We start from the raw sequence: 23,004 nt of genomic DNA, 5'->3' as shown, positions 1-23,004 counted from the left end.
TTCAAAACCTGAAGGCACTCCTTAAGGGCCTGTGAGACCAACCAGACGCAGTGCATCGTGGGTCGACTACACAATGTCAGGAGGCGGGGCTCTCATGCCTTACATGGAGATGGAAGACAAACAAACAGCACGTGAGCCTCCAGGAGGCACTGTGCTTTTAAACTCACTTTTTTTTTTTAATCTGGGGGAGCATCGTCTTTAAACGTATGCCCGTCTTCTTGCTGCCAGAACTCTGCTCACTACAGTCAGAGGTCGGAAACGCAGATATCCATAGCAACACATCCAACCACAGAAACATGCAAACTAATAATCCGAAACAGCCCCAGTCACACAGTCTTGTTTATGGAAATGTCTCCTCTCGTGCTGTATCCCCGTGCTGGCGGAAAGGACAATGGTTTAGTTGTGAGGCTGGGCAATTACAAGCCAACATTTAGAGAGGAGATCTCAACTGGGACTGGCTCCAAGGGCTACATTTGCTTGAAACGAGACCTCAGAGATTAAATCTCTGCTGCTCGACAGAGGGCCTGGACCGGTGTACTGTCCTCGAGACCTGTGGCGTCACTCAGCGCTGTCACCTGCTTGTCACTGAAAACTGAAGTAGAAGTAAAAACTGGACTTCCTCTGGGGCTTGACCGCACCGAAAGCTGGGCAGCTCTGATCCATCTCAGGTCACGACACTGGGTCTTACTGAGGGAGGATGGGCTACACATTCAACAACGAAGTGCAAACGAAACCTGCAACACACTGTCCTGAGTGGATCTCACTTGTGGAGTCTTATCTTGCAGAGAAGATGCTCCTGCGTTATCGCAAAAGTCTTTAGCGTGGCAAATAGACCAAGATTGAATTTGATGATTCCCGATTCCCTCTAACCTAGGTCACGGCCTTTTAACAAGATTCCTCCTACATCTGAAAAGAGCACTGCAAATGGACACACCACTCTCCATTCTGTACAAAGTCACGCATGTATTTGTATGCAGTACTTTTAGCACCTTTGATAAAATAGTCAGCCCAAAGCTAAAAGGAAATGCTGGTCCTAACAGAGTCAATTCACAGTCTTCTAAACTTTTTCTTCAACAAATTTAAATGGAGATCTGTTTTTACCAAAACAGTTACTGCATGTCTAGTATTTTTTTTTCCGTACTCAGTCTGACTGCTGACTACTGAACTAACAATGTACTGGGTCACTGGTACTGCAAAGGAAATAGACTCAGTCTATTTCCCCTCCATGAGATAGCAGTCTCTGCAAGGCACTTCCTCTAACTGTTTTGCATTCAAGCCTTCAGTTGGCACATTAGGAAAACAGGCAGCCATCTCCAAGACTGCGCATAACTCAAGATCTGAGGGTCACGAAACACATTTTATAACTTGGGACTCAATGGCAACACAGTGGAAAAAAACGAAAGGAAAGTCGACCTTTCATTTGACAATGCCTGCAAGAAAAATAGGAATCAATTCATTTTTACACAATACGTCTAGCCAGCTGAGCTCGAAAAATCAGGGCAGATTCTATCATTTCAATGGAGTATTCACATGACAAAACAGGACACAAGTGTCTGTACTTGAGCAAAGGCAAGGCTGTTCATTTTATGCGTCTCTTGACAAATTTTCTTCAGCCCACGTTGGCCCAGGCTCGTAAAGCACAAGACGGTCCCCAACACTTCATCTCTCCTCCCTCCCTTACTCACCCCCAGAGGCTATTCCCGCAGGACAGTTGGCCAGCCTTGGCGCCCCCTGTCTCCCGCCCCCATGGCTGAGGAAGAGCAGTGTGGAAAAGCCAGTGGAAAAATCCAGGATTTCCTTCATACCTCGCTACAGAAGGTAAGAAACGCTGACAAACGAGAGGAGGCCATTTGACCCCAAGTGACCCATCGGATAGTGAGAACCTTTTTGTTCCCAGGATATCGTTCATGCCTCTTTTGAAAGACGCCAAACTGACAGCTTCAACAACAGGACTGAAAAGCTTGTTCCATACTGCCACAAAACCTCTGGATAATTAAGATATACATCTGCCTGCATTAAAACAAATCAGAAACCAAGGCACACATTCATTTCTCTGGGATCTCCATTGACTCCAAAGACAAACTGAGGTAGCAGGAGGCCATTTAACAGTAGTCTTGAAGGAACATGCTTGATGATGGGAGATGCTGCACTGTTGTGCTCTTTCTCTTGGGGGTTTTTGCCAAATGTGGCTGGTAAAGCTCCAGCACATCCTAGAGCAAAGGCAAAGATTATCTCAAATAATGATCACTAAGTGGCATGACCCTCTCCCTCTCAAAAGGCCTGGGCACTGCCCACTGCCTCGGAGGACAAGGGGGGAGGGTGGGAGTGGTGGTCTAACAAGTCACAGGCCCACCCTTGATGAGCATGACTTGTCTCAGCTAGCCTGCCGGCACTTATCTGCTTAGTGAAGTTCATCATAGGTGAGAACAGCGCTTGCCTGCTTGGCTTTTGATTACAGAAGCCTACAATATTTTCCATATACTACTGTTTCCCAGCAGCTCCGCCTCTCACGGTGCGAAACTGGTGTATTTGCATGATTTCCATCCTGTATACAGAAGATCAGCTTTGCATGCTCATCTGTTAACACTCTAAACCACCATGGTCCTAGAAAACCACCTGGACATGTCCTTCTAAGGAAGAGGGCCACAGGACACTTTGAGAGGGAGCAGAGAGGGAGGACATCTGCAAAATTCACCTTCATTCTATTTTCTAGTGCTTTGTTTTCAAGAACAAGGGGTTCTTCCGTCATAAACGCCTTGCAACATTGTTGTCTCACGTCATTTAACACACAGAAACAAAGTGCTGGTGAAAGTGGGCGGTCTCTAGAAAACCGCCGGAGGTGAGCCGAGAACAGAATTGAGCTGACAAATGTTAGCAGCAAATCTCGCTTCACTCCATCCTGTATTAACCCCAACTTCCCCCAAGCCTCTTACAGATTCACATGGCTTTCAAAGGCTTTCGCCCCCGTCCCAGACACTTCACAGCGCGTTGAGAGCCGAGTTTGTGGGGGGGGGGGGGGGATCGTACAATTTATTTTTTCTTCCGAAATAGTGGGACATTTGGATTAGCGGGCTTCTTCTACCGAGCCAACTCGCACTTCTGCTTGCAACGTGCTTCACTGTATTCCATCCATGAACATTACATTTTGCATCGGGTCTGCGCCGTGGTACAACCGGGACGATTGCGCAGTGCCACATACGCCGACCATCCCTTCACTGAGCGGGAGAGAAGAAAAAAGGCAAAAAGCAAGAACAATAGCTCAAACCCACACAATTCTTTCTTCGTCTGCCTGTCTGTTTCCTGCCCTGTCCCAGTGGGCAGGACAGCGACAGAGGCAGACCCTTTGACTGATTATTTTTCTTTTTCCGCCGCGCAGGGGCTTCGGTAAACACCGGAAGAACGAAACTCGGAGACCATGTGACAGATCAGGCTTTGTGCCTTTGGTAACGCCACAGCAGGGAGAGCTTTTGCTTCTGCGCCGGTAAGAAAGGATTCGCTCTGACAGCAGTCTGTTTTTTTTCTGGGCTACAACACAGGCCCAGTGTGGCCGTGGTCGCGCTGTGCCTTTTCTTTTAGACCCGTAGTGTGTCTTTGAAGTCGCTCTGTGCTCCAAATTATCGACCCATTATCAAAGCACCACGATTTCACTGCGTGCTTGCTGTGAGAAAGCAAGCAACACCCGCTCCCTTGTTCAACAACACTCAGGTTCTACTTTTCCGTATTCATTTTGTTTTAAAGAAACTGTAGTTTTTTTGTCAGGGCACATTTTTACAGATATCCTAAACAGTTCGGCAGTTCCCCTTTTTCATAGTTTCTTCTTTTAACCCTTCAATGCCTGAATTTGGTCGTGTGTAAAAGAATAGCAAGAGGTGTGCATGTATTGCAGGAATGCTTCCTTTGATATAAAAATAATTAAACGGACAATGTTATCCAACAATATTTAAAGGCAGCGTCCTGATAGGTCTTTCTGCACTTCTCTTGACTATACCCATATTTAACATTCTGATTATTAAGTTGACTGATGATCGTTTCATACAATGTGTTCCAATTTCCACATAGCTTTATTAAGTGTATGATATTATCCATTTTATTCATCTTTTAAGGATAAGTGAGATACCTTCATAGAATAATGATTTAGCTACAATAACTCAAACGTTCAATAAAAAAGCAGCATTTTTCCCTATCCACACAAAGGAAAACCCTTCAAAGTGTGCACCTGGAATGTGCCAACGATTTTTTTTTTAGTGACACACAATTCATATCTGGCTCTTTGGAAGCCAGACTCTGGCCGATGTCGTCTTCAATTCTGCAGTCTGAATTTCGCCGGGCCCAATATGCAGATTCAGAATTCAAAGCGTAATCAGGGTTAAAACAGTCTCTGCACAGGCTGATGCTCTACTGCGCAGGGAACGTAAACTTGAACTTAAATTGTAAAGCAAGAACGATCCCCAATGGGTTTTTTTTTAATAAACCTCAAATTTGAATTGATTGTTGTCAACTTCTTTCATTATGTAAAAAATGCACTTTTCCGCAGTAAACTTGTCAATTTGCCACCAAATTATTGCAGAACCCTCTCTTGTGACTTGAGCGATGTCTAAATGCCAGTGTAAGGCAGACCCATCACTGTCAGTAACCAAGACGTTATAGAGTGTCATGGCCCATGACATGACAGTGTTACCAACAGGAAGGAGAGCAGCATGATTAGGATTAGTAGCATTTGCCACAAATCGGAACACCAGCTGTCCAGTACACCTGCGCCTGATCCAGCAGCAGCCACCCCAACACAATGTCGCCAACATCATTAACGTGCACGCTTTCCAGCCAACACTAGGCAGTAGGACAGGTCAGGCTTCATCAAAAGAAGAGCGCCATTTAAACACTCTAAAGGCTCAATAGCCACTTCAAAAGCATGCGATTGGGCACACCTCAGGAGGTATTTCAGCAATGTGTTTTTCACAGGAAGCCTGCAGCACTTTCCTACAGAAAAGAGGGAGATGGTTTGAATGGCTGGACCTCGTGTACAGATGTGTACAACCCCTGTGATGTGTGCAGTGCAGCTCCACCACTGTCAGGATTAGACTGCAGTGGCTCTCAGGCTCAGAGCACATACAGAGCAGGAGAACTCGGCACTGTCTGGGGATCAAAGGGGTGACATACATTTGTAACATGCTCAGTGCCTCTAAGCTCATCAAAATCAGGTCAATCTTCCCCTCCCCTCTCCTCCCTTGGAACAATCACCCTTTTCTTGGCACATGCTTGCAGGGAATACAATAATGTTTTTAACCATCACAAACTGTCTGCTATAAACCTTGCCAAGGGAGAGGAGCCAAGAGTGGAGGTGGCTGTGCTTACTATTGATCTTTGCATTTGGATCTCAGCCACGTTTTAGAAGAATCAGCAGAGCTCAGGCAGGTTTATTGCGAGTGACAACGCAGGCAGATCTGGCAAATTCATGACTTGCGGGATAACAATGACTTGAAAAGGGCTAAAATGGCAGCTATATCATCCTGCAGCTCACAACGGGCAACCCACCGAAGCTAAAAGCAGGTGTGAGCCTGGCCAGGACCTGGGAAAGTCACTGGGAAAGCTAGGGTTGCTGCTGGGATTGGTGTTAGTGGGACCAGTAAGGAGCGATCACCCTGCACTCCTTCTATGCAGTCCACTATACCCTGAGCAGTACAGTAACGAGGACACTATGCTGTAAAAAAGATGCTGTCCTTCAGATGAGATGTAAAACCAAGGACCTGACTCTCTGTGGTCATTAAAAACCCAGGGTGTTTTTTCAAAAGAGTAGGGGTGTTACCCCAGTGTCCTGACCAAATTTCACCCTTTCCTTTACAAGTCATGGCCTCCTAATAATCCACATCTATGAACTGGCTTCATCACTCTGTTCTACTCCCCACTGATGGCTGGTGTGTCATGAGAGTACTGGTGCACTTTGGCTGCCATTGCACAATCCAGGTGGGGGCTACACAAGGGAGCTGAAAAGTGCTATATAAGTGTAAGAAATTAATTATTATTAATATTGAAATGCAGCAATGCTTGGAACCAAATAGAGGCTACAGCCTTTCAGGAACAGCATGCATTTTAGGCAGGTGTGAGCTTTGAGATAAATGACTTTAAAGATTTTTAGCAGGCACCATTTTTAAATATAAAAGCTTAGGGTACAAAGCACCACTACCCATACAAATTACACAATTCTACATTACAGAGTATATTTGCTGCACACCCTTTTTTACGTGTCATTATTTTTATTATGTATTCAATGAATGAGAAATCAGAAGCCGATTTCAAGACTTGGCTCTCCAGTAACAACTAACACAGTTGTTGGGCAGAAAATTAAACAGGTAAGCTGCTCCTCTGACAGTCCTACCTTCAGGGCCATCTGATGCTATGCAAACCCCCACCATGGTGCCTGACAGTAGTGTTTGCTCCAGGAGAGGAGCAGTGCACCCATCATGGGTATGAGGTCAGGCTCACTGGTCTCAGCCCTACCCCTGGTGATGCTCTGCCACTTTGAGTTAACCCACTCGCAGGTGTCTGGTGATGTCACTCAGGTGTCATGGGTGGAAAGTTCATTAGCTGTTCATTTTATAAAGCTCCATTCCATACTGAAAGGAAAAGAAATAAAGCACAGAGTTTTGGCTATGGAATCTTCTTTGAGTGTCAGATGGAACGTTGTTTCTTTACCCTACAGCATGGAAAGTACCTCTACCTGTTCCCTTGCAGCCTACACATTCTGACGCAGCTACCTACTCCAACTCAATTATAAAAAGAAGCCTGATACACTTCTTTGTTCATCGCTCATCATTTAAAGGGTAGCTCAGCTGTTTTCTGCATGACTTGAATGCACACACTCTTCAAAGCCTAGTCTGACACTGGACGCCTTGCGTCAGGCGTGCCTATTGATTTCTATCAGTGACAGAACAGGCAGAGAAACTCTGTTTCTGTTCCCTCTTCCCTTTGCAGAAGGACTTAAATGACATTATTTTAATAATATACCACAGGTGGTATTTGATGGTATCCTGTTAAATCAGAGAAACAGTAACCCAGTTCAGACCAGTTTGGAGCTTCACAGCTCTGATGATTCTGAAGCCCACTGAAAGGACTGTGTGCTCTGCGTGTCGAGGCAATGCCTTAACAAGTGTTCAACACAGAGCACAGCAAGCCAAGAGCATCAACTGCTGTGGCTGAGGAGGACAGAATGGTCCGAGCTTAAGGTCACATTACAAGACTTTACATTAACAGCAAAGAAAGACTCCTGCCTGATTTATAAACTTCAGACTTTAAGCAGGGCCATGTCTTTTTATTGAAAGCCTCCTACAGAATGTCATGGACAAGGAGAACTTTTACCACCTGAGTGGACAGTGGAGATAAGGCTCCTTCTGAAATTGTTGAGAGGGTGGGAGGAGGGGATGACTGACTTAATGAAAGCAGACTTTTGTTTACCATTTAGGTTAGGGCCATATCCTCCAATCCTCCAGGACTGTGGCATGTTTTAACGATCATATTGATTGCTTTTCGACAGTGAGCGATAATGGTACAGTAAGGCTGTTCCAGAGAAGTAGCCAAGAAGAAAAGTAGCAAATACCATGCAACACAGCTAAGGGCACCCCATTAAAGAAATTAGACTGAACCCCTTCATTCTGCTTTTTAAGCTATTGATTACAGTGAAGAAATGCAGATCCAACAAAAGGAACTTCATTCCATTAGGAATCGTTCCTTATCACCACTAACTTTATTTCAGCCTCAGTGCATTAGGGCGATCATTAATGTTTAATTACAATGCAGTCAAAAAGGGACATTGTAACCGCAATGAGGATGTAAAGTCAGCATGAATACAATGGGTCTTAAGGAGCAGTCAAAAACATCTCAGTGGGCAAAAACAGGGTATGGATTAAGAAATTAATTATTGGGAAAATCAATATGAATTAAGGATGGTCATCTGGCAATTCCTCATTTAAGCTACCCAGGCAAAATTTTAAATTTGCATGTGTAAAGGCCAATGGTTGCCTTGTAATCACAGTACTAGAGATTAAGTAAGGAACAGACCTTTAAGAACCAGAACTACTCAATCAAGCCCTTGTCTTGTCTCAACGCAAAACTGTCGGACTGGTCTCTCTGCCCATTTTTACTGCATCTGTGGTTGGAAGAATTTCCCAATACTAAACTGTCAGCCAACTGCACAAGACGTCTCAATAAAGTCGGGATGCAGTTCTAGATCGAAAGGGACAGCTGGTGAGCATAGGGAGCTGGGTGGCATCGCCGGATCACCTGCCACTCTTCTTTCCTTTCTCTCATCTCCAACACACTCTGCCAGCGACCTGGGTACCAAGCTGCCAGAGCCCGCTGCCAGGTCCTCATCCGAGTCTCGCCAGAGCCGGGCCAAAGCACACAGAAGGCAGATCATCACAGCCCAAATCCTGCCTCACATCTGCTACACGAGACGAATCCCTGCTGCCTCACTTCATTCCCATCTATCCAACTGGAACACTGAGTTCCTCCATTACCATCCCTGCTCCCGCCCCCTGGTCAGGATTACTCCAATACAGGACTCCTCGACTTGCGTCCGGCTCCTTCCTCTCCACTAGACTTGTAGCTACGAGTCTACCAGCTCCTTAATTACTTAATAATTAACAGGATCAATATAACAAGTAAGGAGCTGGCTTACTTATCAAAATGAAACAATGAACAGTAAAGGCTACAAGTTGAGTGACCTTCCCCTAATGAATTTATAAATAAAACAATTATATATTGAGATTTCCTGTCCGTCTAGTCCTGCTTTGTCAGTTTGTCTCAACGAGCAGTAAGTACTCAGATGCCCACAAATGTGCCTTTTGGTATCCTCACTATTATAATTCCATTCTTACACAAATCTGAAAACAATTCAAAGGCAACACGGTTAATTCCTCATTAAAAGTAATGATTTGCAATTATAGGATAACGCAACTAAATCTCTTTAGTCTTGAACAGAAGAGACTACTTGGGTGGGAGGATTTCATGCAACGGTCCTGGCAAAGGCCAGAGCACTACCTCAGGGCCAAAATTAAAATACCTTTCAGCCATCAAAGACCAGCGATTTCTGAATTGAACAAATTCCCTGATTAATCCCTCAATAACTCCAAAGTCATTCACTAGTGTAACCAGCCCTTGAGGAAACTAAGCCATGTGGACAAGCCGGATGCAGCGGGCACTCTATTCTGCCTGTGCTGTGCAGGGTCTGAAACAATCCAAGCCATAGTGTTAAAGCAGATCCTGTGGGGCCACACAGAACTCGATGAGATCCTTGGATAGGTCGACTGCAATCAATCAGGCAAAAAGATCTTAGTGGGCTCTTTCCTACTTCAATTCTGATCTTATTGAATACAATTATTAGCCTGCAGAATCGCCAATGCACCTGGAGTGACCCATGATGCAAGAATTTCTTTATACAACCCACTCCATTTCAGTTTCGACACCGAAGCTATCAGGGTCCCCTGACCACACTGTCTGCATACCAACCCTGGAGATAGGACCTACTGTATATTAAAGGTTTGACTGCACCCAAGTGCACACCTTCTGCCCTCCGCTGATGTGCCTGCTGCCTCAGGTCATGCAGGACTTGAGTGAAGCATGCAGGCAGTCCATGTAGGCATGGAGGCGAGCCTGGCCATTCGGTGCACTTGACAGATCTGACGTAATACCAGCGCTGTTCTCAATGCAGCTAGAACTGTCATTATAGTATCAGTTCAGCATCTATTCTCAACAATGACCCTCGGGAATCCCACAGAGGCATTGAGAACTCGATTCTGACAGGGGGGCCGTTGAGGATAGAGTTTCTAGTGATTGCAGACAACTAAAGGAAGATTTGCACACAATGCAGAGGTGACAACAAATAAAGCAGTGGGCAGGGGACAGACAGAAGAGCAGCTCTGAACAAAACCTAGAAACCAAAACAGAAAAAATTAACATCACCAAAACAAAGATCTCTCTCTCCACCCAGGTGGAATCAACTCATTCAAGAGCCACAGCAAGAACTGCTGCTGTAAATCTAATTGTCCAGCAAACGTTCTAACAGAAAACCTGAGGAAACATTATTTGAATTGATTATAGTGGGGGGAAATTGCATTTCACATGCGTGCCTGCAGAGTGCCATTCCCGTGATTTGTAAGTGCAGGCAGCAGCTCTTTTTCATTTTACTGCAGTAGTTTAAAGACATTATACAGCTGTAAAACAGCCTCTACAGGCAGAAACAGGCATTAAGCTACGCTACACAGATACAGTTCACAATGGGGAATCTAAAAGCCTCCCTTAATATCTTCAATAACCCTTCTCCAGACCAACACAATGAAAAGGAATAAAACTGTCATGCAATCAAGGACATGATTGCCAAACACTAAAACTCTGTCCTTAACATTAAACATCTGTACAATAAATCTCTACTTTATTATGCACATAATAGGTCATTTGCAGACCTTCATAGTACCAGGAGTAGTTATTTAATGTTCGGTTCCCTGAAAAATGGTTCAGGGATCTCCTACCCTGGTCCTGGAGAGCCCCAATCCTGTTAATCTTGCAGGTTATAGGTCACTAGGTTTGTAAAAGATTGACAACATCAATATGCCACTGAGTAATTAAACAAATAATCTGTTCAATTAAGAGACCTCTGGTCCTCAAGGGCTGAAGAAAAGTCAGTGTTTACTGTTCACTCAATTACTTAATTCAACAACACAGAGCAATTGCTGCATGTCCTTAGAAAGTGGCGATTTAATAGTGACCTACAAAACCCACTGGACTGGGCTTCTCCAGGAGAAGGGTGGAAGACTCACCTCATCAATCCTGTGATCCACTGGGAAGTGCTCGGTGAGACAAGGGCGTCCCACATGAGAAAAATGCCACCGCCTGCACACATTGGCACGTCTCCGCATCAGTGAGGCGCCAGCGTGGCCCAACACGTGCCACTTCATCCACAGTCAATCGCTTCAGTATCTGCCCTTGTACAAAAAGCAAGTGCACGCATGGCGCTCCCCTGACTCAAAGAGCTGAGAGAAATAGGGGAGCTAGTGAGTTCATTCACACCCCCCACACAGCAGCTCAGTCAGAGAGCTCAAGTCCCACTGGCATCCTTTCAGCTCGGCTGTGAAAAGCACAAGGCCAGGGGACTAACAAGACAGCCAGCCCCATTCTGAAACACTGGGAAACACTGGGGCCACCTGACCCCCCTTTCAGCCACAATCACACTCCATTCAAACCCTGGGTTTGTGTCAGTATATCAGGGATCAAGACAACACAATGACAAAAACAAAGCCCCTGCAGAGATTGCACACATCATGGCATTCGACGCATCAAAAAGTCAAGAACAAAATCATTTCAACACAAATTGGATTTCCAGTATGTCCTCTTTACTTCACTGAAAACTTCAGTGATGGACACGTGAAAAAACACAGGTTACTGAATCACAGGGTGCGTTTACTTTATCACACAAGGCTACAGAATGTTGGCCGATTTTGTGTTTAATAAATGAAGTGTAAAATGTGCGTGTGTCATCTGTCACATGAGGGTAGATTTTGTCTACTGTTAGGATTGGGTGAGGACTAGATGAAGGTCAGATATAATTATTAATTAATTATTAATTGTAAAACCACAGAAGGGGTGTACTTTCTTTTCCACATCAACGTACTGTATGTATGTATACAGTGAATATCTCTTAGAATTTACAAACCTATGGAAAGATAAACTAAGGAAGGGCTCTTTTGTGGAGGAAAAGGAGGCTTACGCAAGCTAAGCATCAGAGATCGTGACTCAGGTTTGATGTTTGCCCCCTGTATTAAACTTGATGCTGAGAAAAGACACAACGCACATTTTCATCAATTGCACCTTCTTTTCTCCCCCGCCACCACCGTTACCGGAAATGCATCAAATTCAACATGGAAAAATCAAGTGTTAAACTGCGGAAATAAAGTTCTGAAGGAACACAAAGGTCATTAATCGCCACGCCAGCGAAGCCCCGCATCTCTTGAAACAAGAGCTCTGAACAGGAAACCCGCAGCACACAAGGTTACAGTGTCCTCTGCGAGGTGTTCTTTCTCCCGCAGGACCCAGACAAGGTGAGGCTGGGAAACCTGAGCCGGGCCGCCATTCTGCTGAATGCCGGAGTTGAAGATCAGTGAACTGCCAGTTCAGCTGAACAGTGTGCTTTACCCAGATATTTCAATAGCTGAGGGGCACCCAAGTTCCAGTGGGGGAGGACTGGATCTCCAGAGGATTTGCACACCTATTTTTTCCGTCACCAGGCCAAAATGCGTGGGAACAGGACAGTGATCAGCAGCTCAATTCAGTAGCTAGAGATCTCCAGGCTGAAACAGGAATAAAGATCACTGTGGCCTCTGAGGAGCCGACTTTGGGCACCATTGCAACCATTTAAAATGCAGCACGCAGGTACAGATACAGTCAGGTACATTCAAATAAAGGCCCATCGAAAATGGCAGAATTTCTCCACAATATCTCAAAACCCATCCTGGGGACCCTAAGACTTTAGAATCAGCAAGTTCTAAACACTTAGATCTACTAAACTGTACACAAAACCAGGAGCTGTTCAGTAAAAATCAGGTGGGACCAAAATTAAAAATACCTTTCAGCCATCAAAGACTAGCGATTTCTTAATTGAGCAAATTCCCCGATTAATCCCTCAGTAACTCCAAAGGGTGGGGAAAAGTCTACAGGCGGCCTCGAGGACTAACCAGAAGGGGGCTTCAAGAGTGAGGCTGGCAGTCCTGCTGTAAACCAAGAAGATAAAATATGAGCATTCTGCATGACTGCCTGAACTGGGGCCCTGCACTGTAAAGTGGTAAAACAGAGATGCCCTCTGCTCAAGCAAGCGATGCGCGTTACAGCCTCTGCTTTACCCATTTGTCCTCTCGATTTTACAAGTCACGTGGGGCGGACGCAGAGCTGCTAATACCCTCCCTCCTCGAGAGCTAATAAAATTCCTCTCGTCCCCCCGAAGTGCCACTCTTCAAAGTACAACAGCCCTTGTTACAGTAGATAGGGCACCAATTATTTTAATGTATTTTTTTTTAGTCCTCATGACTATTTTGTACAACCCCCTGTGCAAACTTGTGAGCTTCCTGTTATGGCAGAGATGGAAAACAAATTCATTATTAATGTGTGCCTTTTAGCCAGAAGCATAATGTATTGATTCTGCACAGACAGAATTGTTTTCTGGAAGCAACAAACATGCATGAGGCACTAACAGGGACAGGCATTTCCACTCATGCAGGTTATAGAAGCCTCAACGGGGGGAGGGGTTCTGACTGAAATAATAAGGTCCCCTGCCCAGTAAAACCACCAACGTCTATTCTGTTCTCCGTGTTCAGAAATTTACAGGGGCGTTTCTGTGTAACAGTGAGCTGAGGGGGTTACAGAAGGGGCGCCATCCCCCTCTGAATTCTAGACAGTGCAAGACTCTGCAGCCACATGGTGCAGTTGTCCACTGTTTATGAAGTGGCGCTGTGAATGCCCAGAGATCGCAAATGACCGGGAAAGCATCCCAGCAAGAGCAGGGAGAGCTGTTATTGTCAAATTTGCAATCCACAAACGTCTAACAATCCATTCCTTGGCTGTAGGATTGTGCTACTGACTATTGCCTCTCGGAGACTAGAGACAATGCATCAACTTCAACCTTTTAATCCGCTTACTACAGAAGATGCTTAATTGCCAGCTGGAGTTCCATTCAAGCAGTTCTTAACAGAAGGAGCCGCCTCCTTCTTGGGCTACTGTATGCAAACCACTACACTCCTAACAGGCCAGAGACAGCAAACGAATTCTTGACATGCCTGAAGCTGTCAAATAGACTTCATCTTTCCTTAGTTAAATGAGATGTCCATCATTATTTATCATTCTATCCCATAGTCTGCATGAGCTCTTAATGAAATGCACAGCAGAACAGCTTTTGTATCAGTTTAATAGTACGACTGGTTTATTCATTATTCACGTGAGAATCTGACAGCAGTGAGAAGATGCTGACAGAGAGAGCAAAAAAGGGAGATGGGGGAGAAGTCGAACATACAAAGGCAAAAAGTATTTTCTTAAGGCACTATATTTCTCTGGAGAGTTTGTTTTATCCAAAGCTGCTTTTCAATAATGCGAGAAAGGGCCCGTTAACACTTTAAATGCCATCCTCATGTTCCTAAGGATGTGTGCTTTGAGGTCAGGCTTTTAAAAGCTTTTTATTCATTTTTCCTCTGGCTTCCTACAAGCAAAACCCATCATCAGACCTGATGAAAAGATTAGAAAAATAGAACAAGATCGCTTTCTTTCATACAGTATGTGCGTTCGAAATGTAATAGCTAGTTCCCCAACTTGAATACAGCTGGGAAGTTGGAGACAACCGCACCACGTTTTAGACTTAAACATAGGAAAGAAATGACTGTGAAAGTCAGATGAAATGAATGCAAAGTTAATCCTGCTGGCAGTCTGCACTAACACTGGACAAGGAGCCTAGGATGGAGTCTTTTAAAAAACAATTACACCCTCACTCTTTTTAAGAAGACCAACACAAGTATCCCAATTCCCTTTAACCCACAGAATGAGTCAGAATAGTAGATCTAACACTGACAAGCTGAAGGGCTTGTCAGCGTTAGATCTGATGGGCGGAGCGGTGGTCTGACGGGCGGAGCAGTGGCTCTGTGGCTAAGGATCTGCGCCTGTGGCTGGAAGGTTGCCAGTTCAAATCCAGCAGCCGGCAGAGGAATCCTACTCCGTTTGGCTCCTGAGCAAGGCCCTTAACCCCAACTGCTCCAGGGGCGCCGTACAATGGCTGACCCTGCGCTCTGACCCCAGGCTCTCTCCCTGTCTGTGTGTCTCATGGAGAGCAAGCTGGGATTTGCGAAAAGATAATTCCTAATACAAGAAATGGTAAAGGGTTAATAAAGTGATGATGTTATGTTATGAAGGAAACAATGCTTCCAAACTTCATGCCTTCAGGACCTTAGACAGCAATCCAACAGCCACAGAGAGGTCTTTATGAGATGGGTGGAAAGAGTGCCATGCACAAGAACTGTTGTGCTGCCAGGACACCTGAAGTCAGAGCTGTAGCTAGGGCAACAGTGCTGGCTCTTGCTCTGCATCTTTTAGATGATGTTTCTGGATAACAACCTCTTTTGCCTCCACATTTTAAAAGGGACGCAGCTGCAGGCCCTTCAACACCATAATCCTTGGCGACATGTTAATAGTTAATAAATGCATGTCTTTGTTGGGCCCTCTGAGAGCTCATGTTTATTTTCTACAGCAGCCTTTTGACACTAAAACAGAAGGGGACACTTCCTGCTCAACCCCCCCCCCTTCCTCCCACCCCATCTCTTCCTCTTTTTCTCTAAAGCACAACTGGTCCTTTATCCTTATCTGATCTCCGTCCAAAACAGCAGCAAGCGGAGAATTGATTTGCTAACCAGACAGCGTCAATTGGCTCTTTTCGGTTCAAATTCCCCCCCACCAACCTTCAGAGATCAGCCAGGAGTCTGTAACTCTGCTCACAAGCCAGAGCAAGCTTTTCTCAGAAGGAATACCATGATAAAAAAGGAACATACAGAAGGCACTCTCCTACAAATACAGTATATACAGGGGTGCCCAATATGTGCAATGGGGCCTGTAAGAGCCAGAATTTATAGGGAAATCAGGGATTGTAGGCAAAACTCTGCTTAATAATAAGAAAATGCATATTACATCCAAGCATTTGTACAAATGTGCGTCTTGCATCCTTTCTGAAACGTCTGTATTTCTGTCTGCGATGGGGGCGTTGCACCCTGTTGTTATTTGCTTCTTCCTGCACAAACATACACTGGAGCCATTGTTTGAAGTCATCTGCACATTCACACAACACGACGCACCTTCGCGGGAGACAGTTAACGTTAAATGAGGGAAAGGTTAAAGGAAAAAAAAAAACACTGGACAACTGAGCGCAGCACATGGGCATAGCAACCATCAGTGAGAAGCCGTAGTGGAAAGTCGAGCAAAAAGCAGGGCTGAGCAAGGGCCGTAAAACAACACAGGGGCCATGTCCACATCCTTCCTGCCAGCGCCGCTTCCTGGAGAGTCTTCGAGCCATCGGCGCCCCGCCCAGCGACGGCAGGAGGCAGCTGGGAGGAGCCGCACGGCCCACGTGGCCGAGAGGAAGCAATCGAGTGGCAACGCGCAGATTGGAGGCACGAAAATCCCTCCAGAACAAACTCATCAGCAAACCAAGGGGGGAGACATTAGGAGCTGAGACTCAAGCTCACGCCGAGCAGGAAACCAAACGAGACTTTCTGCTTGGTCACGGCTTGATTCACAGCAGGTCCAGCACCACCGTGTGGGTCAACTCAAGCTTTTTAACGTTTTAGGAAAACAGCAATACGCAATTGAAATAACATTGAATATACTGCTTTACTGCTCCATCAGTACAGCTAGTGAGCCTCCAAGATTTATTTTTTTCCTGCAATTCACCACGAGCCCATCCACCCTCTGTTTCAGTCTCATCTGAGAGGGTTATCAGGGTGGAAAGACAAGGTAAAAAGTTCAGCAGAAAAAACACGGGTTGGGATCACGAGCGCCCGGCTGCAAAGGACATTATATGTTTAAAGTGCCAATAACCTCTAGTAGTCTGGGGCACCTTCTAATTTCCACATGCATGACCATAATGACAAAAAACTGCCGGGTGCTCTCATATATTCACAATATAGAAGGCCCACAAAAATTATTCTAAAAATCAATATCTATTATTAGCAAATAAGTCACTAAAACTGTAAAGTCACCTAGCTTTTCTTCCACATTATCCCCATGGGTGCTGTGGACTTGCACTCAACGAACAGTAACTCAGCCAAATGACTGGCAATAATTCAACATCCATTAGGCACAACATTTCTAGGATAATTCCAAGAACAATTATGTAACAAATTCACAGTAAGATTTTTCATTTCTCCATGTTTCACGTTTTCACATGAACCCCTATTGTGGGCATCCTGACCTTTACTTCCTGTAATCGTGGACAGACGACGGGCTGACAGAGGAGGGCTCACAGTCAGCCGAACATTCCTGAGGCGGTCTTGTGCAGACAGTTTTAAGCCTCAGCTGAACTAATTACCTCCCAGATCACATCACTTAAACTCCGTCTTCCTGCAGTTCCATACAATGCCCTTTGTGCACACATGTAAGCCCAACCAAAATCTGTTTTAGAATGCCTCTCGTCCTGAAACCAGCATCTGGGTCATCTTTCTCATCCTCTTGCAAGGCGATGTCTTCTTATTTTGCTTTTCTCAAAAATTGAAGCTCACATGAGTGACATTTAATTTCTAGACACGGGTCCTGCTCAGATCCGACTTTTACCTTCTTCCACTGCACGAGCATTTGGTCCGATCTCTTTTTTTAGGAGGTTAAACACCTCAATGTTAATAAGTACCCCCAGCTGCAAATAGCACCAGGTCAGGGCACTTCATTGCGAGTCTCTGTAAATGACTGTAATTTCCACAGAGGCAGCAAAATCCTTGTTATCTTATCTCTTCAGGGGATTCATGTCAGAAACATAAACTAAAAACAGAAAGCACAAATCAGGCTAAAGATAACCACCACTATCTCAGTCTAAAATATGCAGTTATTTCAGGTAAATGTATTCATTCCTTTTCGTCTGTTTATAAGGTAGTCTAAACGCATTGCAGTCAGGTTAGCCCCCATCACACTCAGTTTCCCAATCAGCCCCTCGGGGTCTGAGCGCAGCTCTTGCAGCTGTAAATCAAACATTCACCCATTAACCTACGATATCCACTGCTCCGACTCCATCCCACAAAAACACAAACGCGTGATGAAAATAAATGTCATTAACAAACAAATGGGACTTTTGCATCTCCACTCCATAACCCCTCCTTGGAAGCTAAAGTGCAATCAAAGAGAAGCAGCACAAGAAGGCACACCGTGCTATATTCAGAGGTCAAAGGTCCCTGATTACCATTAATCTTGGACTGTCCATCATTAATGTAGGAAAAGCCCTGCAGGCTTGCTTAGATTAATCAACACTGAATTAGACAAGCAAGAATATCAATTTTAAAAACATCAAATGCTCACATTCTTGTGGTCCCCAAGGGCTCATGGGAAACAGAGTTGCCATTGCTGAATGTTGTACCACAGAGAGAAAGGGCAGCAGGAGAGAAAAGGGAGGCAGGAGGGCAGACAAACAGGAGCATACTGGTACAAGTCGCCGTCCCAGTCGGTGTGCAGTATCACACACTGTACTGTGGACAGGATTCATCTGCTGTAGACAGCAGCAAAAGCCTGACAATCTGAAAGCAATTTTTTTTTCAAAATCCCATATCTTAGGATTTCCCATGAAAATGGCTTCACTCCCAAAGGCCCATGGGTTGCAGATCTGTGTCCCAATCAGTGTTCTGCCTGTTGTGTATTTCACATCCTGTCAGTAATTGAGACAAGAGCGTTTTTCAGCTGGAACTGTCTAAACAGGGCGTAGGAGGAGGGAGAGGGTGGGGGAAGCCATTTAACCAAATGTAACTGTAGATAATTGTTGCATTTGTAAAGCGCTGTTCATTTAAAATGATCCCCAAAATGCTGAAAGAGGAATGGATCCGCTTGAAGACTGTCCCACCTGGGTGACGCCTGCCAGCCATTCTGCGCCAGCAGCCCCACTACACTGCAGATTTGGAGCACAAGCGGTCAGGTGAAGAAATTACCTCACCGTTTTAATCAAGGAAGAACTTTAGGGAGGCCAGACTGTGCAAGCCTACAATAGAATTTAACACTGAGGTTAACACCATTACTCTTTCGAAAAGACGTGATCTTTAATGACCTCGGTTTGCAAACCTCATTCAAAGGACAACCTTTCCTACTGCACAGTACCTATCGACACTGTATGGTTGTAGGAACCAAGAGATTTATTTTGCGTATTTTAATACGCCTACAACCTTCTCCAATTCACCTTACAATTACCTATCGTCAAGTTCGGGAACATCTAAATTTGGTTAGCTTTAAAAACGAAACCAATATAAAGTGGCTGTGACTTGACAACAGTTACCAATCGATTTTTATACATTTATACGTGTTACTGCATAGTGCACTCCATTTTTACCACTGCAACTCCAGACAAAGGCGGGACTCAGTAATATTCACAGTCTCAGAGTTAATACTCCACTGCAGAGTACGGGGGTCTAACCTGAAGGCACCGAGGCAATTACGAGATCACAGTCTAACTGGAGACGGGGCTAGAGCAGCTAAATTATCCTATCGAATTAAAAAAAAAAGGTTTAATTCTCCACCCCAATTTGACTGCTGACACCTTGAAACAATTCGCAACATACCGACTCACGCTGGGGTAAAGACAAAACGCCGCTTTGCCATTACTGTCTTACAATTACAAAATAAACAGTAATACCAGAACAACCGCCATTATTGATAACTCCTACATGCCAATCAGAAAGACAATAACGTTTTTCATGATACACTACATTGGTCTATACGCTTTACAACGTAAAACGTTGTGTTCGGTTCCTGTATTTATCATCAACAATACATATCCCCTGCTATTCAACAGCAGCCTACTATTATTGACTATTCCTGTACCCGTTTTAAATAAAGGATAAATATTCAATTTCTGTGCTTTGCCGTAAACGCAGCTCTCTTTGTGTGACACGTACGGTAAACGCTGCAACGCCTGATATTTTGTAACAATCTTTTTTAAGAACTAAAATGGAGAACACGCAAAAATACTGAAGTGAGATTACACCCTAGAGAAAGAAGTGTCCGTGTAGCAATCCGTGCATGACACTCCTTCACTCTTTTTGCCAACGGGAGGGAGAAAATGTAAGGAGATGTTATAGAAAGGTGGAGAAAGAAATTTGTGAGCAGCTATCGGCGCCTACTGCACCTGTGCTGCGGCTATGAAGATGCAAGTTTAAACACAACGAAATCGTGCCGCTGAGAACAATGAGAGTAAGGAGTGGGACTATTCAGAGTTAAACTGCGTTAGATTACTATACAATATTATATCGCTGTGAATAAACCGACTCACGGCATGTTTGCAGCTGTCAAATTGCGAGAAAAGGCGGAAAGAGTGCGCCTTCGTACCACCCAGTGCTAATATTAGAAATGTATTAAAAATAAAACTATTGTACGATATTACCCAGGGCACAATTATTGGCGACAGCCGCATTATGCCACTGCAAAGGTCGACACCGCGCTGTACAGGTTTTTATAGCACACTGGGTCATTTTACAACGTCCATTCAGAAACACACGTCTGTCTTACCTTAAAGAGACCTTCACACAGCAGTCGTTTTGAGTCGCCATTCCTGCGTCTTTCAATAATTAATCTCTGTGATTAATGTTGCTAATTACAGTGGCTGCCACTGTATGTTTTATTTTAAAAAATACTCTAGAGGTGCTTTTAAAACAGCGCAGATTAGCAAATACCGGTCGTGTTAAAATCGGGCATCATTACAGCCATAATACAGCCTGCAAAAAAAAGTCTTCCTTTTGGCCCCAGATGTGGAAACTGTCATGTTGTTGGTAGCTGTGTTACGAGACTGTCTTTTTTTCTCTCTCACGCAGCTACATCCTGTTAAAATGCATCAGCACTTATCAGCTAGCGGCCACAAAAGCATTCATTCTACCTCTCTCGCTCACAGGCATCGAGTATTACTGCTACGCTGCTAAGCATAAAGGGGCGGTGTTACACTCGATTGACAGCCACCTTAGCCATACAAACCTGAGGATCCCGCCCCTCGACAAAACCCCAAACCAATCGTGGCCTTTGACGGGCCCACCGTTCATGAAGGTGCTGAGAGGAGACGAGTCGGGGTCAGGATGGACACCCCCCATGTCAATTCAGGAGCTATCGAGTTTTAATGACCGACAGCATCTGAGATGCATTAAACGGTCATAAAGGGGGGGATGTTTCCCTGGGTCTCCGCAAAAGGTCGGGAGGGCAGGGTTTTAACACCCGCGGGGTCGAAGGCCAACGAAAAACAGCTTTTCGCTGCGGTAAATGAAGCCTACAGTTCCGAAGTTGTAATGTTTGGCTGTTTTTATGTACAGTAGTTGTAAGGCTGGTTCGCTTTAGTTGGGATTCCAAAGAGTCCTAAGTCTTCCTGTCGAAATCCAACATCTTTCTGCAAACTCCGTGTCTTAGTGTAAGATAACAATGAAATAGCACTATTGTGGTAATACCACTCCCTCTTATCTCGGAAAAAACATCTTTTAATGTCCTAAATTCTCTTGTATCATCAGCAAAGGCTGAAAGTGTTATTTTTGCAATGTCCTGTGAGAAGCTCAGAGGCGCGCATTCTCATGCACGCACTAGATTCCTGGACAGATTAATATTCTGCTGTAAAACGGATAAGCCTCAATCCTCTCTGAAGTATTGAACTATAATAAGTAAGCAGCTCCTGCTACGTAAATCTGCAATGTTGCATAACTCCAGATACGTGAAAATCCTGATCCTAACGCTGTGTGATTGGGTTACTGACAAATGACATGTTTCAGTACACACGGCTCTATACCGCAGTAAACTGCTCGCTTACAACAATATTTCTCATTCTTTACTTGGAGGACTACTGTGTCTTCTGATTTTGCTCAAGAGTTTCTGAAAAATCAACAAAATAATTGTTCAGAAAATGTTAATACATCAGGTTGCAGTGAGTGGGGTAGTGTCTGCGCAGTTACCATGCAAATATAAGGCATAACCTCTGAAAAGCCATTTCCCCAGCTTCTTGTTAATTTAAAAAAAGTCTCTGTAATCTGAGTACCCTGAAAGTTGACTGCCATCGAACAGACTGAGCACACAACTGGTCAATGATACTGATTGGTTTGAGAAAGTCATCGTTATTTAGGCTTGATATTTGTAAATAGTAAACACTATTTGTAACCAAATTAGTAACTGGCAGAAAAGCAGCAACAAAACAAGTGTTACACATAAATGTTCGCAATGTAAGTTAACCACGTGTTTCCATTAACCTGAGGGTTAATTAGGGTACATTACTCATTTTAGTTAAGGTGTAAACCTTGAAGCTTCTTAAAAGTTAATATAATTCCAGTTTTAAAAATCCCATCCTGTCTCAATGTATCCCAGTAAGCGCAGAGTCATATGGTCACCTTATGTATTGTACAGATGAGCTCTGAAGAGCTGAGGGAGTGGGGAAGAAGCTACCCATTCATGTGGTTGAAGCTGACACCCTGGCTTCTTTCAAGATGCAGCTGGATGAGATCTTTGGATTAATCATCTACTAATTACCAACTGGGCTAGATGAGCTGAAAGGCCTCCTCTCCATTGTTACTGTTCTTATGTCGAAAATAAAAGTATCAGTTTTCCACTGAAATCCTAAGATGAACGAGATGTTTTTGCTCTGAGATGTGATATTAAAAAGTAGTGTTGCCTTCAATTAACTGTATCAGCAGCGAAGAGGTGACTCACTGCTGTTGGGGTGGGAGGTGATGAAGTGGAGGGGGTGGTTATAAAGTGTTTTTGGAACATCTCGCTTCAGTTGCTGGTTTTTTTTTTCTTGTTCGTCTTCGGAAACAAATTTGAAAAGGCGTGCCTGATTAGCATTGCAGCTGTCCAGTGCTAGGATCCTAGCTTCACTTCCTGGGGTGCTTTCTGTGTGGAGTCTGTATGTTCTCCCTGGCTTTGCATGGCTTGTCTCCTGGTGCTCCAGTTCCCTCCCAGAGGTTGATGATATACTGTACACTGGTAGGTCAATTGGCTTCTGGAAAACCGGCCCTGGTGTGAGTGTGTATGTCTGTGTGAGTCTGCCCTGCGGCCGTCCAGGCTGTACCCCACCTTGCACACGATGCATGCTGGGATAGACTCTGGCTACCCCCAGAACCCTGTACCTGATAGGTGATTTAGAAAATTGATGAATAGGTGTCTCTCTTGACCGGGGCTCCCTTACCAACAGGCTTTTCCAAAGCCTCTCTTAATCTTCCTAGGTTTATTAGCTGGTAAATAAACTCTTCTCCTCCTTCCTCTCTGCTGGATGGACACTCCTGAGAG

General features: G+C 44.6%; 1 protein-coding gene across 1 annotated transcript in view; it reads right to left on the bottom strand.

Moving 5' to 3' along the window:
- The window catches only part of kif21b (kinesin family member 21B), a 64,351-nt gene extending 43,718 nt beyond the window's left edge, over positions 1-20,633 (bottom strand). Inside the window, exon 1 of the mRNA XM_088921402.1 lies at positions 20,263-20,633. Coding sequence (XP_088777528.1) covers positions 20,263-20,303 — 41 coding nt within the window. The 5' untranslated portion in view covers positions 20,304-20,633. The remainder of the gene's footprint in view (positions 1-20,262) is intronic.
- Between the last annotated feature and the right edge of the window lie 2,371 nt (positions 20,634-23,004).

The sequence above is a fragment of the Atractosteus spatula genome, chromosome 7 (genome assembly GCF_055471065.1).
Source record: "Atractosteus spatula isolate fAtrSpa1 chromosome 7, fAtrSpa1.hap1, whole genome shotgun sequence".
Lineage (NCBI taxonomy): Eukaryota > Metazoa > Chordata > Actinopteri > Semionotiformes > Lepisosteidae > Atractosteus > Atractosteus spatula.
This window is presented reverse-complemented; position numbering and strand designations above follow the sequence as displayed.